The sequence below is a fragment of the Phodopus roborovskii genome, unplaced genomic scaffold (genome assembly GCF_943737965.1).
Source record: "Phodopus roborovskii unplaced genomic scaffold, PHOROB, whole genome shotgun sequence".
NCBI lineage: Eukaryota > Metazoa > Chordata > Mammalia > Rodentia > Cricetidae > Phodopus > Phodopus roborovskii.
The window spans coordinates 42,932,013-42,950,363 of record NW_026126407.1 but is presented as its reverse complement, the minus strand read 5'-3'; the positions used below and the strand labels follow the sequence as shown (position 1 = coordinate 42,950,363).

At 45.9% G+C, this 18,351-nt stretch overlaps 1 protein-coding gene across 1 annotated transcript in view; it reads left to right on the top strand.

The window, feature by feature from the left end:
• Slit3 (slit guidance ligand 3) overlaps window positions 1–18,351 on the top strand; it is a 561,683-nt gene that overhangs the window by 457,067 nt on the left and 86,265 nt on the right. The window contains exons 11-12 of the mRNA XM_051180959.1: window positions 3,730–3,801; window positions 7,859–7,930. Coding sequence (XP_051036916.1) covers window positions 3,730–3,801; window positions 7,859–7,930 — 144 coding nt within the window. The remainder of the gene's footprint in view (window positions 1–3,729; window positions 3,802–7,858; window positions 7,931–18,351) is intronic.

The window sequence follows — 18,351 nt, the reverse complement described above, 5'->3', positions numbered from 1 at the left end:
TACTACCAGGTTAAAAAAAACATATTAGTAAAGAGATGGGGTACTAGAGACCATTTTCCTGGTTTTGTAGAGTTGATGTGGGGACAACCCTAATACTGAGGGCATGCCTGTCAGAATGATTCTAGAAGAGTTCTTTGAAGCCAGATGTGGTGGTACAGGTGTAATCCCAACTCAGGAGGTTGAGGCATGGGGATGGTGAGCTCAAGTCCAACCTGAGCAACATAGCCAGGTCATGTCACAAAAACAAAACAAGTTCTTTTCATTTGAATGCACAGGAGTAGAACAAATCTTCCATAGGTTGTAACATTTTCTACTATCTTATTCTTTTATTCCATACTTATCCCTTCTATGTGCTGGATTTGCTGTTCTTGCCTGGAAAAGCTGGTCCCTCATAGTCATTCAGTTTATAGCTCTAGGGAACTGAGTGGGTCTCAGTGTGACTATATTCTGAAATGTGTGTAGTATGATCTGGGGATCTGGTGCATTCACATTTCTTACAGATTTAATAAATACACAGATTTATGTTTTCTAGTGCCCTGAACACCCGGTATAACAAATCAGACTCTGGGCTTTGAGCCCTGACCAAGACTGTCTGTACTGTGTCCAGCATAGTGACGTCAGGAACAGCCTTGAGCTGAAGGTCTGGAGATAAGAGATGTCCACTCATTACCAAAATGCCCGGGTCAAGGCCTTAGCAGCTTCAGGTCCTTAACCTCTCAGGTGGTTGTTTCTTCCTGCATACTTTAAATGTGTTATACAGTCCCCTGTATACATCACATTAGTTACATTTTCCCCTTCTCTGACCAAATGCCTGACTGACCAGCTTAAGGACAGAAGGTTCATTCTGACTCCCAGTTTGAAAGGATACAGGGGCTGGAGAAATGGCTCAGCAGTTAGGAACACTGACTTTTCTTCCAAAGGATCTGGGTTCAATTCTCAGCACCTGCATGACCTGAAGCCATCTGTAACTACAGTCCCAGGGAATCTGACACACTCTTCTGGCCTCTGCACATACATGGTACACAGACATACATGAAGGCAAAATACCCATATACATGATTTTTTCTTTTTTTAATTAAAAGGGATATAGGCCATCATGGAAGTAAGGCCATATGATGGCTGTTTGAGTCAGTAGTCGTGAAGCAGGGAGAGACGAATGCTGGTCCTTAGCTAGCTTTCTGCTTCCCCTTTTTAATTCAGTCAGGGACTCCAACCCATTGAATGGTGCCACTCACATTTAGAGTCCGTCTTCCCTTCTCAGTTCATGATCTCTTGAAACAGCCTTACAGACACAGCCAGAGGTGTGTCTCCTAGGTGATGCCAAATCCAGTCAAGTTGACAGTGGAGAGTAACCACCATACACATGAATCTACATTTCCAACTCAGAGAAGCAGCAGGTAGGATGACACTCCAAGGGCCATGGTGGAGATGGAGTTGGCACTACTGGAGAGATAGATGTCCAAGGATACAGCATCTCAGTTGGGCTAATAGAAGATGTCCAAAAGATGTATCCTATACCATGTTGGCTATGGTTAATAACAGTGTAATGTCTACTTGAAAATTTCTGAGGGTAGGTTTTAAATGTCCTTACAAGTAATAATAGATAACTTCCTAGGATTTGAATGTGCTAAACAGCTTGATTTAGTCATTTCACAGTAAGCATATATTCTAAAATATCACATTAAAATATATAAATGTGTAGGATAAAAAAATAGGGGAAAGAAAGGTCTAAGTGACTATTGGTGTCTGTTCCCACCAAACTACTTTTCTGGTTCCCATCACTCATCATTCCCAAACCAGAAAATTATCTCACCTTGTGTTATAGCCCAAGGAGAGTTGAGTCCTGAAGTTCTCATTGTGAACTAAAACCCCAATCTGTCCCCACACAGCTGAGGCAGATTATCTTTCCCAGTGGCCAGAGGACTTCCTGTATGCTAGAGTTCTGAACCCTGTGAATGGACATCCCATGAGAGGGGGAAAATGTTAAAATGGGCCCCCTCTCTAATGCAAGCAGACTCTGTGTGCTGTTGTAAAATGCTTTGCTAGGCAGCCACCCTAAGGGTGAGCAAGATTAGGATAATCCAGGGTATTTGCTTGTTAAGACCCTTGTACAAAAATGGAGCGCTGAAGAAAAGCCCAGTGTAAGCTGATGAGTTTGCAAACACAATCTGGATTTGTTTGAGGCAATCTTACCAGCTAAAGGGATAAGCCAGACAGCTGTGCCGGAGGGGCCTTAACCTGGGAAAATATCTTTTAACTTACAGGCTTTGGAGATGGAAGGGAGCAGAGGTCTAGGCAAAAGTTGTTGCTTGGCCTTTTCCAGGGCTGTTAGATGAAGGGGGAGACAGGACAAAGATACTCCTTTTGTGTGAGTTTAAGAAGCTGAGCGGCTGGGTGGCTGGCTCCACTAGAGGCCAAAATTTACCAATCTTCTCAGATGTGCTTTCTTCTCAATATCCACTTGTCTCCTCCTGTTGGCCTGTGAAGACCTCAGCCCTCCCTCTCCTACACAAAAGCAAGGACCCATTGATTTATTTTGTTGAACAAGAGAAGTTTCTTGTCACAGGAAAATTGGTGCAGCTCTTCTGCCAGTGACAGGAGCCCAAAGGCCAGCCCTGAGCTAATAACTCTGAAGAAAAGAAATCCCCTTCTGCAAGGTCCATTAGCAAGAAGCTGTTGCCCAGTTGTCACCGGGATGCTCAAAGTATACAGCAGAGGGCTCCCTGCATCTGGGAGACCAGACTATCTATTGCACACACAACTTTGAGACCAGGCCCTCAACCTTCAAAGCCAGACGACCTACCATATGCTTGGTGTTTGGAACATCCTTCTAACACACAGCAGCCCTCTTAAATTCTGGGTGTCACCTCCCTGGATTTGTTCCCAAATGAGGAGCATTCCTAGCCAGTGACACATCCCTGTCTAGAGGCACTCTTCGAGAGTCTTGTGATTTTCTTGTATCACACAGATGAGAGGATGGCATCATCCATGCTCAGAAAGACTTGATCAGGTCAGGGATAAGAAGTGACCGGGGAGGTGAAATACCCCAGGGCTTTCAAGATGATAATAACTATGGGATACAAGTCAAGAAAGCAATGCATAAAGGAATCGGGCCTGACCTTTGGGTGGGTATGGCCCATGCTGCTTTGTCTGTACTGTTAAATACTTGATAACAGCACCTGAGACCAAGGCCCTGGGTTAAAGTTAGTTTTTAGTTTGGGATTCTGGTTTTTTTTGGGGGGGGTTGTTGTTTGTTTTGTTGGTTGGTTAGGTTTTTGTTTTGTTTCATTTGTTTGTTTGTTTGTTTTTGTCCTATTGAGACTGGGTGTCACTACGTAGCCCAGGCTGGCCTCCAACTCCCAATCCTCCTGCCTCAGCCTCCAAAGTGTCAGGATCACAGCATATTAGCATACCCAGCATTCATGGCTTCTGGAGGTGGCTTCACACCTAAACAGGAATGACCTACATATCCATAGCCTTTTGTGCCAGGCAAGACTTAAGCGGGCATTCATTAGAACCCAAGAAGACATACATAGACATACTTTACCCCAAGTCAGCAGGAGATGTGTTCTTTAGGCATTGACTCTTGTGCTGTGAATAAATAAATTGCTTGGTTGATCAATTAATCTGTACCAGTTTTGAATGGCTGAACTGCTGGGTGCATACTTCAGGAAGAACGTTATCACACCTGTGAACCATGTTCTCAGACTTTCCCATTAATGTTTTCAGAGACATCAGCAAGAATCAGATATCGGACATAGCTCCAGATGCCTTCCAGGGCCTGAAATCGCTCACATCGCTGTAAGTGGGGCCGGGGGTGGGAGTCACGCCCGTATTTTTCAGGAGGTGTTTATCAAGGCTTTATGTTCCCTTATACACTTGTGGCAATCTGGTAAAAGAAACAAATATTTCTTCAGGGGAAATTGATCTTGGGGAATATTTCTACAACGCACATGCATTATTTTTATTGATTAAGTGCCCAGCGGCTTTCCCAGTTATTGGCTTCTAATTCGAATGCATCTTTGACTCTCACCTCACTCCCCCTCCCACCTCACGCTGCACAGGGCTGTCTCAGGGGAGACCGGGAGATCGGGTGGAGAGAATGGTAATATATGTCTGAGATGAAGCCATGGCTCGCCACCCCTCCCCCCACGGTCTCTGGCCTTGTTGAGAAGGGCAGTGTTTCCTTTTTCTGACTTCCAGGCTATTCCTACCTTGTAGTTAATGTTCAGGAAAGATCTACCCTTTCCCATCCTACCACCCTTACTTTCATAGATTTTTCAAGCCCCATGGTGAGGTCCAAAACCTCACCTACCAAGGGCCACAAGACTCCCAGACTAAGAAGGTGTGGGGTTTTGCCCTCATTCCCTCAGCAGCTCACCCAAGGCATGGGCAGAACCTTCTCTGCATGTTTTCTTAGACAGAAGGGAGACGGTGGTCCTTTCTTTCCTAACACTGTATGACTGACATATTACAGTAATAACAATAACTGGCAGTATTTACCAAGCACTGGTTGTGACCAGGTACCCTCAAGGAGTCTTGTGGGTTTACTCCTCACAGAAATATAAACTGTGGAGTCTACTGCCATGGATCTAAATTCCTTGACTGCATTTGTTTCCATCTGTAACCCTAACCCTGAACCAAGCACATAGTGATTAAAGAGTCAAGGCTAGGGACAGTGAGTACAGTACCTGTTGCTCAAGCCTAAGGACCCGAGTCTAAATCCCCAGCACCCACACACAAGCAGGGCACAGTGGTGTACAGCTATAAGCCAGCACTGGGGACAGGGGGAAAGATGGGGGGGGGATCTGGGGAGCTCATCAGTCAGCCACTCAAGGCTCACTGAGAGACCTTCTCAAAAATTCAATGAAAATCTATTGGGGAAGACACCTGACATCAACTTCTGGCCTCCATACATACACACAGGTGAGCAACGCCCTCCAACACCCCAGTGCCTATACACCCGCTCACTGGCACATGTCACAGAGGAGTAGGGAAGAAGGGGGAACGAGAGAGAGCACGTTAACCAAGTGAAACACACTTAAGTAAAAATACACTGATGAGTGTGAGAGAAAGGATTTGAGCCCAGCATGTTTGCTCTGGAATTTCATTCCTGGTCTAGTTGTTGTTCAGCCCCCTCAACATAATGTGGCAAGTATAGTGATCATCAGAAATAGTGATGGTTTCATCACTTGATACATTTGTAACACGTAGTGCCTTGCTCCCGTCCACACCCCAGACAATAAAGAGGGAGCTCTGTGTTTTGCCCCTTCACAACCTGTTTGCCTACTTTATGAGCATGCAGGTACCAAGATGCCCATGTCCTCCCTTCCTGCTGGGCAGGAGCCTGGGACAAGATGCACAAGTCCTCCCATCCTACTGGGCAGGAGCTGAGGACAGGAAGTCCCTGATTCAGCTGCTCTCTGCTGCCTGCTGAGTAAATTAGTTTCATTTATCGAATAGAACATCTGGCTGGGATATCAAAGACAGGGTGGTGTGTGAGATTAGTGTCTGCTTATTGTGATGAGTGTCACAGAGAGGAGGAAATGGAGAGGCCCCTGCCACCAGGATCCCATCTTAACCTTCCCATTCCCCTTGTCTGGCCTCTCTTAGCCGATATTTGGGAACAGTCTCAAGATAGTGGGATGATTCCTGCCTTGCAGAAGAAATTCAAAATCTGGCTGCCAAACAGGAAATTGGCACACCAGTAGTGAACCCAGAGGTGCTTGCCAGGCATTAAGTGAGGTACCTCTCGGCTTTTATTTGTTCTTCTGTTTAGTAGATGCCTGCTGTGGAAGTGAGCAGTGTTATAGGCATTAGGAATATGACCAGGAACTGAACAGAGAAGCCCACAGGGCTCGTGAAGCTGACTGTGTAGGGTAAAGGGATGGAGACCATTTACCCCAGACCTGTTCATTCATTCATTCATTCATTCATTCACTCAGTGGATGTTTATTTACTAGACCTTGCTCTTTCTCCACTCTAGAGATCCAGCCAAGGGCATGACCTATAACATCATCACATTCAGGAAATTTCAAGGAAGAACATAAAAACTAAGCCTAAATGGGGCTAGAGAGATGGCTCAACACAGTTAAGAGCACTGGCTGCTCTTCCAGAGGACCCGGGTTCAGTTCCCAGCACCTATGTGGCAGCTCACAACTGACTGTAACTCTAATCTCAGGGTCTGACATCCTCTTCCAGCCTCTTCCAGGCACCAGGCACACACATGGTGAACAGATAAACACACAGGCAAACCACCCTTACTTATAAAATAATAAGAACATATAAGATAATAAGAATAAATAAGCCTAAATAAATGTGTAAGTAATATAAGCTAACATAAAGGAAGTGCTGTAGAGAAGCAAAATAAGATAATTGATGGTAGAAAATCTTAGCTAAAACATTTAGGAGGCTTCTGCAGAGGGAGAGGTGTTTGGGCTCAGACATGAAAGGGAAGCCAAGGTAATCAAGGCAAAGGCTCAGGTGGGAAGCCACAAAGATCTGCAGGCCAGCACCCTTGCACATAGGCAGGTGGTTGACCCACTAGGTTTGAGGATGTTCCATACCAAGGAGTGATGGACGGCCTGAGGACCCCTACCCCAGCATCCCCACCCCTGCCCCAAGCAGCTTCTACCACTCCAGAAGCCCTGCCATTCACTGAGACTAGCAGGCAGTGGCATTACTACATTTGGCACAGTGAGAATGGGACATTAATATGAATTACAAATGTGAGCCTGCGCCATCATGCTGACTTCTATTTAGTCATTAATTTGTTGAGGCATTAATGAAACACACCCGCAGGCTGATGGAGAACCCACTCTCCACTCCCAGTGGCTTCTGGAAATGGGCGGCAGTGGGGAGAGGGGCCTATTTTACACTCATTCGCCATTTCTTCCTCCTAATATTTTGCCTCCTCAAATGACCGTCAGCCTAGATTCTTGATTTCAGCGGGAATTAAATAATTGCATAGCCCATGCACTCAGATCTGAGAAGGGGTTCTAAACAGAAGTAAACTAAAGCCTCTTTAGCTGTTTCCTGGTCGAAGAGGAGTCTGGATCCCATGGACAGCAAAGTCTGACTTGAGATGAAGCAGAGAGAGGTTCAGAGAGTCTCAGTTACAGGTTTACAGACCTGTTGGGCTTGAAAACTAAACCTATATTCCTTTCCCAGGTTTCTTAAGTCACCAAGCATGAGGCCTAGAAATAGCAGGGGGACATTGTGGGCCTGAAAGATGAAATGAAAAAAAAAAATCTGAGTTCCTTTCTTCTTAGATCTGAGAGAACGGGACTGGTAGGCAGATAGAATGGGAGCCGCCATCATCTGAGACAGTGAAACTCCTCAGCCTCCCTATTGAGCCAGGCCTCAACTCAGCAATGCCTGCACCATCTGGAGATGCCCCCGCATACCCATAGCCCTGCTGTCTAGATGGGTGATTAAAGAACTCAGCTCAGGAATTCCTAGGATGCAGTGGGATATTAAAAGGAAACATTCTATAGGCTGGCTTAGCCTGATCAATACCCATTGAAGACACAGGCTGGCCTCCCACACTGCTTATTTACTGTGGGGCATGAGTCACATTAGCAGCTCAGGAGGGACCACAAAGGGATGCTGCTTCTTCCTTGTGGGAATGATGTACTGGGCTGGGCTAGAGTGCAGCAGGATGGAGCCTGGCTTACCTCACCTCCAGGATGGCACCCCCACCCAGCACAGGATGAACTGCCTGCCTTTGTCTCTGATAAGAAGATGCAATGATGTGGCAGCCCAGGGAGGCAGGTGACCTGAGATCTTGCACCCAGAACTAGCAGAGGTGATGACCTCCTTTAAGTCTTGCTGATTGCTGACATTTGCTTTCTTCCAGGGTGCTCTATGGAAACAAGATTGCAGAGATTCCCAAGGGACTATTTGATGGGCTGGTGTCCCTGCAGCTGCTGTGAGTAGGAACCGGCTACTTTTTACATCCTCGTGACTGTTTTTGCTGACTGAAAATGTTTAAGCCATGCTCTAGAGAGTTCTTTTGATTTTATGCCTATCATACTGACACTAAAGCCTCTGTGCATTCCATCTGTCCTCTCCAAGGCCTCATTCTGTGGCCAGAGAGACAGAGAGTTGGCAAAGAACACCAAGGCCAGTGTACATAAGCCTAAATGATACAGTCCAGACCCAGGCCCTAGCGTGTGTCATGAATGGGTTCATGACTTGAAAGTAAGAAAGAAATTGAATCCTGCAAGAGGAAATATTTTACAGAGGTACACTAAGAATTTAAGGAACTAAAATCTTCCCAAGGTAAACTCTAGTTTGAATGCTGAAACAGCTGCTCATAGACATGTGACCTTTCAATGGGTGTGGGTAGGGAGAATCCATTAGAGAGAAGTATAATTGGTCAACAGTGTGACTGTTTGGTAGGACAGATTGAGGGGAAGTGATTATCTCATTTAATCTGTGGCCTCAGGCTTTAAGCTCTTGGCTTATTTATTTGCATTTATTTCATTCTGGTCATTTGGACTTAAATGTTTGAAGAAGATAATTGAACTCTGATGTGGAGAAATAAAGAAAGGAATATAGCTTATTTTAGAAGATTTTATGAGCAAGAATCATCCCTGATTTTGTGACTGGGTAGTGAGTACAACTATACTTGTGTGTTATGGTTTGGGGACTCTGTGTGTGTGTGTGTGTGTGTGTGTGTGTGTGTGGTGTGTGTACACGTGTGCACACATGCATGCAAGCAAGTATATGACTGCAATGGTTCCTATTGGTATTAAGAATTGACTTTGAGTACCCTATGAGCATTGGAGAATGCCAACTCAGAGAGGTAAACGATTTTGCCCTGTGTCACACAGCACATTAAGTGTAGAAAGTGAGTAGACTCTCCATGGTAGAGTCTCCATTTTTTCTAAAGGCTTCCAGCTGCCTGAATGGTGCATGACAGGATGACAGGATTTCACAGGCCTTCATCTGAGTTCAAACAGATTTGCATGTTTGTTTTTTTTTTTTTTTTTTTTTTTTTTAAATCGAATGTCTTCAAAAAAAATTTTTTTAATCACCTCTAATCCAGGCAAGGTATTGTGTACCTTTAATTCCAGGTGTTAGGAAGCTCAAGCAGAAGAGTCCTAAATGTGTGCCAGGATGGGTCCATGAGGGAGGAAGGGAGAAAGAAAGATACATCACCTCCAATTCCCAGGAAAGAAGAGGTTCCAGACACCCGGTCTCCCTCATACAGTTAGAAGGTGCCAAAATCTAAGTTGTCAGACTGTATGGTCCAGCCAGATCTCTGAAAAGGGAGAAGGTACAGGACCAAAGACATAAGGTGGTAGGGTGGGCACATGTAGTTTTGGATTGCAAGGACACTTCTAGAAAGAAGTAAGACTTCCTCTGGCCCTCCCATCTCATACCTTCACATCCTAAACTCCCAAGTCCCTGGACAGGTTGCTCCAGGATATTTAACAATGTGAATCATGTTGGAATGAAATGGCCATCAAGTTTCTGGGCTGTGGATCCAGCACAGCAACCATCAGATTAGTTTGACACAACTGAAAAGCAGAGAGAGAGGGAAAGGGAGAGGGAGAGAGAGGGAGAGCTATATGTTCCCTACATCTTCTTGGCTCTTCCTCCGCTTCCATCGCATTCTGCCTGACTGTAGGTGAGCAGATCTGTGTTCATAGGTCCCATCCCTTCCTGGGTTTTTAAAGCTCTTTTGTACAATGACATACCAGGGCTCTGCAAGGATCTGGGTATTTCACAGATGGTGTTCTTTGCTCCTAGCAGGGAAACTAAGTTATAATTGTCACCATAAGGCTGGTTAACTGTAGCCATTAATCCCCAGTAGAGTAACAAAAGGGTATGCCTGGAGGTAGGTAGGTAGGTAGGTGTGTGTGTGTGTGTGTGTGTGTGTGTGTGTGTGTGTGTGTGTGTGTGGGCTGTGACCAGCCAGGCTGGTGTTAATGACCTTTTATGATAGACATTGAAAGAAAAAGGACATGCACATTTACCCTGAGGAGAGATGAACTGAACGTCAAAATGCCTAGCATTGTGAACGGTGTGTATCAAAAATTCTAGAGCGGCATGTTTTTAAACAAAGGAAATGTGTCCCTGCTATAAGATGACAGCAGTCAGGAGGCTACAAGTGCCCCCCTCCGCTCCCCCAGCTTGAAAGACAGGCCAGCTGAACATCACCACTTTGAGCAGATGGAGTTGACGAGCTAGGGGGTAAAGACAGTGCTTCTCCCTCTGTGGAGACCAGGAGTTGACACAACTCAGACTGGCTTGCTTTCCAGAAAGAACCCGCAGGCGGAGCTGGAGCCCATCATCTCTGGTTCTGGCCTGCTGTTGAGCAGTTGGAAAGCAGGTCCCCATTAGATCGAATTTAGGGTTCAGTGGGCTGTAGATTGGATTTCTCCTCCTTTGGCTAGAGATAGTCTGATAAGAAGGCTCTGATTAGAATATCCTGGTTGACTGAGTAATTTCATCTCCTTTGACTCAGAGTCAGTCCATGGGAGTTTGGTTCCCCTGCCTCCCCCCCCCCCAACTCCCCTTCTCAAAGTGGAAATGTCCCTTCTGTGCCTAGAGGTCCTGGATATTTCCTTTCTGCCACTTAGTGTGGCACTAACAGGGACCAAGTGAATGTGCTTGGATATTCTGCCCCCTGCCCTTCCCTTTCTGATTGCTCTGGAGTTAGCTGCCATCTTTCCAAATATGGCCAGTTCAGAGTGTGCCCAGTCAGGCCACTTTAGCAGTTTTCTGCCACGCTCCTTTGCACAGATGATCAACACTAATAGTGTCCAAGGCACCCTCAGAGACTTCACCAAATAGCTTTCTGCAGGCACACTTTAGCTGTCCCTGGAGTTGCCCCTGAACTTGATGTATTGTCCTCTGTATCCTCTCAAGGGTTACATCCTTAGCTTAACATCCAAGGTCTCTGGTCAAAAGAGCCTTGGGGCTACACATCCACAAGAGCATGCAGACACATACACACTCCTGTTTGCTCGCACGCGCTCACACACACCAAAACCATAACACATGAGTATAGATGTACCAGCTGGTGCTGCCGTCCCCAATGCCTTCTCTGACAAATCTGCCTGTCTTCCCTTTGTTGATGGTGTCTGTGATAAGTCCTCACTGCACAGTTGGAAGTTGAAAAGCTCATTCTTAAACCAAACCTCAGTCCCCATTTCTGAGAAATTCAAAAGTCTGTTTTCATTGCCTTCATTTCATTGTTTTTGAGTGGCTCATGTACCTCCATGGAATTAATCCTAAACAGGTCCAATTCCGGTGGTCATTCACTGTGTAAGGATGCACTCATTACTTACTATTAGCAGCATCCCTTGCTTGGGATGGGAGATAGCCTGGCTGTCAGGAAAGGAGTTGGGTGACCCAGGGAGGCACCTGAGAAGCCATGGTTGGAACAGAAAGTGTCACCTGCATGTAATCCTAACTGCTTTCCCTCCATCCCCCTGAGTTCTTGGAACATCTGACGTGATGGGCATCTGATCCTGCATGGGCAGCCAGCAGGTAGCCGTGGCTTAAGAGGCTGCACTTTGGAACTTAGAGGCCCATCATCGTCTGCAAGGCAGGAAAAGCAGTCAGTGTGTCACTAGGGCTGTCAGTTGGGAGCTGTGCTGTCCCAGCTTTCCCTAGGGAAAGGCGAGCTTTCCTTTAACACTCATTGATTTCATGGCATGCCTGGGAACGTTACTGGAGGTGGGGGGACGGGGGGACATGAGAGGTGGAGACTTTTCAACCTGCTCCAGGAGGTTTTAACCCAAACCAGACTGCCTTCAGCCTGGAGTGAGTTAAGACACCTGTTATTCAGTTTTCTTGGAAGGGAGACAGAACCATTTGAGGCTCTTGAAGTTTGCCAAGCAACATGTCAATTACAGAGCGGTGAACACAACTTCACTCCACATAGATCACATTCCCTCACCGGCATCTTCACAGGCACTTCCTACTGCTGTTATCCCTGACACCTAGCAGTGACTGAGTACTTAATATTCCTGGGACTAGTGCTAAGCAGTGGCAGGTGCATAGTCTCATTTAATCTTCTCAACAACACTACAAGGGAAGTATTTTGATCATGGCCCGTTATACAGATAAGGAACTGCAAGTTAGTGAACTTGGCCTTGACCGCTCATATAGAAGCTGTAGAACCAGGAATCTAGGAGCTCATGTTTCCAGAGACGCAGAAATGAAGCTGGGTGGGGAGAAAAAGAGAGTACTCTCCTGCATCAAAAACAGCTCAAGCTCAATTCAATAGTGCATTTTTAAGGGAAGAATTCTCACCTTTGTTGTGAATATGGCATTTCCTAAGGAAAGTCTTAAGTTCTGAGTGTTCTGTGTAAATGGTTCCCTTGTCTTAAAGGCCTGATTAGTCACCAGGTAGCAATCATATAGGGAAGTGGCCAGCCCACTAGCTGTTTGTCAGGTGGCAGACCAAGTAGAGCTAAAATAGGCAAGGTCACTTGATTGCCCAACAGCTGGGTCATAACCCTCTCTCTAGACTCTGGTCTCAGCTCTCCTCTGACTCTATTAGGAAAAACCGTAGGTGTTCCCAAGACCTTCCCATGTCACTGAAGTGGATAGATAGGCGTGTTTCTCACACAGGCCACCGGATGGCGATGCTGTATGCCTCATGCTTTTATTTCCATTCTGTCTGGAATCACCATGACAACCCAAGGACTGTGACAACAGTGTAGCCATTAGCAGGAGAGAAGGAAAGAGTCACCTCTGCCACCTTGGGAGTTGGGGGGGTTCCTCCTGGGCCCTCCTGTGGGTGTTAGGCATAACAGGGGTCAGAGCACCCATTCACCAGCTCCAGTAAGAGTCTGGTCATGGCCAGAGCACCTCTGTACCGTGGCACTCGAGATCAGTCACGTCTTCCTCAGTCTGGCGTCAGCAAGTTGCTGAAGGTCAAAATTAATTCCCCATATTTCATAGGAGAGAGGGACGTGAAAAGAGATTAGTCCTGTTACACTTAGTGGATAAAGAAATTTAGGATGGCAGAGGGTTAATTCTAACAAAATAAAAGGGAAGACAGGCATATTAATGAGAGAAAGATGCCTGGAGATTCCCCAGCTTAGTCAGGGGTCTATAATAGCTCCCTTAATTGGTATCCACACTAATACTTTATGCCCATGTGCAATAGCAAATACCTCTCTAGAGACACATAGAACAATTTTAATGGCAGAGAGCCTTTATGACACTTTTTAAAAATAAGCGTTCTACCCTGAACCAGCCGAAGGAAAGGTCATGCCAGAGGCTGGTGGTACCATCTTAATCCTCCCGTGAGTCTGGAGTCTGCTGCATGCACTTGTTTGTGAAACAGAAACTGATTTGCAGGTTAAGGAAAAGGAAGTTCACGGTGCTACTGTTCTGGCTGGGTTCATTCCTGTGCCTCCCATAACCACCACCAGGGTCCTTCCTGGAAGAGTTTCACCCCTTCTCTTGGAAAGCTGGCAGTACTCTTTCTTGACACTGGTTTTCTGAGAAGACATTGCACTCTCTGGAGTCTGGAATCTGGTCTTGGCAAACACTCTGTAAAGAAGCCGAGTAATGTGACCACTTCTTTCCACAGACCTTGGGGCAGGTGTAGAGACTATAAATACAACCCAGAGTGATAGCTTTGGGCTGTTGAATCAACATGTGGTTGGCTGGAGTTGCCAAGGTGATTTTAATACAATTTATCACTAAACCCAACTCCAGATGTTTCTGTTTTCCAAACCCTGCCATAAAGGCCTGAGGATGGAATATGAACAGGCATGGTGGCTATCAGTGGCCTTGGAGAGAGAGTGTGCTCTCTTTGACAGATCTCAATGGGCTCATCTTCTTATCATGCCCCCACACCACTACCACTTTGAACAAATGAGGCTGCAAGCTGCTACTAGCAGTAAGAATGCCTGAATCTTTTCTGATAGGGCAGGCCATTCCCCTAGCAGGGCATGATCTAAAAACCACTTCCATACCAGACTCAGGGCATTTCCTTCCCCCACTAAACTCTGGCTTTGTGTCTCCTACCCTGCTTCCCCTGAAGGCAGCTGTTTCTGGAAAGGATTATCTCCCAGCAGCATCATTGTGTTGGATAGTGGATGGGGGAGTGCTAATACCACTTGACATAAAGCATGTGGAAGTCCAAAGTTCTCCAACAAGCAGAGGGTAGTAGCATGTCTCGGGGTTAACGTGCAAATATATACACCTACTATCTGGTATGCTGCTCTCCTCCCATTCCTCCAATGGGAGCATGGCTCTTATTGTTTCATATGATTGCAAAATCATCACTAAGTTTGATGGGGAAGTCAGCCTCTACCTCCTCGTAGCCTTAGGTGACTCCCACTAAGTCACCTAGGGGATGGTTATCAGGGTAGCAGAATGGTTACACTACCAGCCACTGGTCAGGGAACACTGCTCAGTTATTTTATGCCTTTGAGTCCTCACAGTGTCATCTGGATGGTGGAGCTAGCATTTATTATGGAGGGCCATGGAGGATTAGATATTTGTAAAGTGTCGGTACAAGTGCTTAATGTGAACTAATTCACAGTTACCATTCACGTGGCCTTGTCAGAATCCTCTCCATATTCACATGGTTCCTGAAGTTCTTTTAGAAGGTTGGCCCAGAAGCCCCAGAGTTAGCTCTGCTTTGGAGACACTTGTGCACAGTTGAAGTTGAAGTGTTTTCAGCTGGGAAAGAGGCCTCTGCAGTGAGGCGTGTGAATATCCCAGGTGCAGAGGATGTTGCTGTCTCCTGGTCATCTCAGAATGCAGGACAGCTTCAGAGGGGGGAGCATAAAGAGCTACGAACACCACCATCTCCCTCACCAGCACCTAGCTATCCCTGAGCATGAGGCCCCCGCCTCACAAAGCTACAAGATATAAAAACAGCCACCTTGTATCAGTTACAGTGTAGTGAACATCCCAAGCTGAGACGCCCTCTATTCCCAAGAGACAAACAGGGTATTCTAGACCCAACCAGACCTCTTTCTACCCAAAGTATATCCCATCTACCTCATGGCTCAAAAAACTAGGTCTTCACTAGAGATAAGTAGCACAGACAAGAGAAAATGCATATAGATTTTAGGTAGAGGATGGGAAGCAAGTTTTGCAATCACATGGGCTGAGGCCATCATTTCAACTCTGTTTCATCAGAAAAATGAAGGTAATAGCAAGCGATGCTGTTGTGTGGGAAATATTTGGCACGTGGGCATGACATTCATGGATGACTCAGCCTTCTTGCCATCATTCCTAAAGAAATTTACACTGCTGTTCCTCAAAGGATGGTGAAGCAAACCAGATCAAGTATTGTAGAGGTCTTTACTCCAAAGAAAGAGTTATAAAACTAGCCAACAAGGGAAGCCCATGTTTGTCTTCTAATTACTAAAGTCCATTACAGATACAGTTTGAGCATTCCTAATCCAAAAAGCCAAAATAGTCCAAAATTTGAACCTTTCTCAACACCCGTATGACACCATAGGTGGGAAATTTCCATACTTAACCTCATGTGACAGATGATACAGTCAAAAGAAAACAAAACAAAAAAAGCCAGCAGCATACAAAAACCATCATACAAAAAAAATCCTGCAGGCTTTGTATATGAAACATAAACGAAGATAGATTTAGGTCCCCTCCCTCAGATCTCTCATTATACACACACAAATATTCCACAGTCTGAAATTCCAACTACTTCTGAGCCCAAGCATTTTAGATAAGTGATGCTGAGCCTAAGCCTATCATCTTTTTTTTTTTTTTTTTTTTTTTTTTTTTTTTTTTTCTCCATCCTTTGGTGTTTGTCAGATACCCTCATCTCTTGCCCATGGACCAGATAACTCAGAGCTCCCTTTATGGAAGCCAGACTGAGTTGAGTAGCTGCCCATCTTCTTCCCCCCAAAGAGAAAGGGCAGAGGCAGGCTGCTAGATCTTGCTGGTGCTGAAGTTCGTAAGGCCATCCACAGCGTCTAATTCTCCATAAGCAGCTTAATTTTATCTCTCCCGACAACTCCTCGTCATGCCTTGGGGAGCCCAGCAGCTGATAGAGGATGACTGTCCAACAGACGATGCCCTTCTCTGTCTTCCTTTGCCCCTGTTTTATGAGCGCTGCACCTTAAGCTCTGTTTCTTAGTAATTCTGCCAGCCTAGGTTATTTTGATAGTTCACTTCTTTGAAAGAGCATCCCATGTGAGAGATCTAGGAGCAGTAGGAGACAGAGAAGCACCCAGATGAGCAAAGGAAGTCAAGCTGGACCTGGTGGGTCAGGAGTATTGCCAAGATCCATGCAGTCTAGATGTAGTCTCCAGGTGAGTCAGCATGGCTGCTCCTGTCTCCACTGCCATTTTCCCTGTCTGATACAGATAACTCCCAGATTCAAGTGTGGATGTTGGGCTCATGAATTCAGACCAAAATGTCAAGTCTAAAAGCCTTCTCCAGCAAGGAAGCTTCAGGGGAGGGGGAAACACATAGTAGGGAGAGAGTATAGTGTCAGAGAGTGTACATCATGCCTGTGAATGTGACCATGTACAGCTGCTAGCACTGGCAGCATTGCCGGAGACTTTGAAAATTGTTTTCCAAGAAAAAGCAAAAATCTCGTGTGTGTGTGTGTGTGTGTGTGTGTGTGTGTGTGTGTGTGTGTGTTGCACAACATTTCTAACTTTTGACACATAAAGAAGTCTTATTGTAAAATGGTAGGTAGGGAAGATCCTCAGACCATTGGCTAAGCCATCCAGGTCTCTTTATTGAATAGTTTTAACAAGATGGCTCTCAGAGGCCTTGAATATCCATATTTAGAACAAATTGTTTACCAATTACTTAAAAAATGAAATAAAATACCCAAGCATAGTGGCACATGCCTTTAATCCCAGCACAAAGGCTGGCTTTGAACTCACAGAGATCCACCTACCTCTATCTCCGTGAGTTCAAAGCCAGCCTAGTCTACATAGAGAGTTCTAGGACAGCCAGAGCTACATAGTGAGACCCTGTCTCCCCTCCAAAAATGCATTCATTAGCTAATCAAAATTTTAAAAATAGAATAAAAGCTTGTATGTGAAAGATCCATTTCTGACCTGATTGTTAGGCTGTTATTCTATTCATATTTCAGCCTCCTTCAAATGTCCCCCACCTAGAATGACCTTGACCACAGTTTAATACAGAAATCACAGGAAATTGGGAGGGGGGTTACCAAGGGGATGAGCAGATGGGTGTGGTAGATAAGGTATTCATAAAGAAGATACTGAGCCCTCTAGAGACCTGGTTATCATAATGGCTCCCAGCATGCTTAGGAAACTCTTGTGACCTTCAGCGAAGCCCTCAGCCTCTGCTTGGGTGTCTCTGCCCATCTGCCCAGGTTACAGTGTGAATAACAGGGGGTCGGGAAAGCACTTTGGAAAACAAAGAGTGTTCTAGCAAACGTGAGCTTTTTTCTACACTGAGGCAGGAGGACATCTGTGTGGACCCTAGGGACCTTGCCTGTTATTAGCCAGATTAAACAGGCAGTTCTTCTGCTTGTCATGGCCACAGCTGCCTGCCAGCACCTGAGTGCACAGGGGACTGCAAGGGAGGTGGGCTTCCAGCAGGGGAGGGTAGGTTGGCACTCAGGGGCAGCTCTACCACCCCCAACACAGTCCCCTGGTACATAGACAGTCCCGAAGCAAGCAGGTCTGTTCTGAATCCTGGGACATTCACCACCAATGGAGCTAGCTCTGGGCCTGCCTTGAGAGTGGTTTAAAATTTCAACATTTTAACTCTTTGGTTTCTTTCCCTCTCATTCAGGAAGGAATGCGAAATGATTTCACCGTTGTTTCAAGGGCACAACCAGTCAGTTTAGGGTTATAAGGGAAATGCTCAGGACCCAGATTTGCTCAGCTTAGGAGCTAAGCATTCTGAAACTTGGCCTGTGGCACTCAGAGCATCTGCTCCATCAGTGTTTCACACACTTCCTATGTTGTTCCGTGAAGGAAGGGACAGCATGAAGAGCTATGACCATAGCAGAAAGGATCCCTTGTGGGTAGGAAAGCTGAACTCAAAGCCGAGTGATGTTGCATATGGAGCTGGGTTATGTGTCCGAATAAAAGAAAAGCATTAGTAACGAAGGGAGAAATTGAAGCGATAACATTTGCGTTACCACAGATTACACACATGGCAAACAAGAAAACTACCCAATCTCCTCAAGTCACAGGCTGAGGTGAGCAGAAGGAAGGAATTATATAGGGGACTGTGAGAGGCAATACTGGGATTGCAGGGTCCCTCCCTGAGGAGGGTGGGAGGGTCAGGGCAGGCCTCTCTGAGGAGGTGCCATTTGAGCTGAGAGTCCAGCATTTCTAAAAGGGGTAGAGAAAGGGTCCAGAGGGTCAACCATGGGGTGCCCGAAGAGCAACAGGT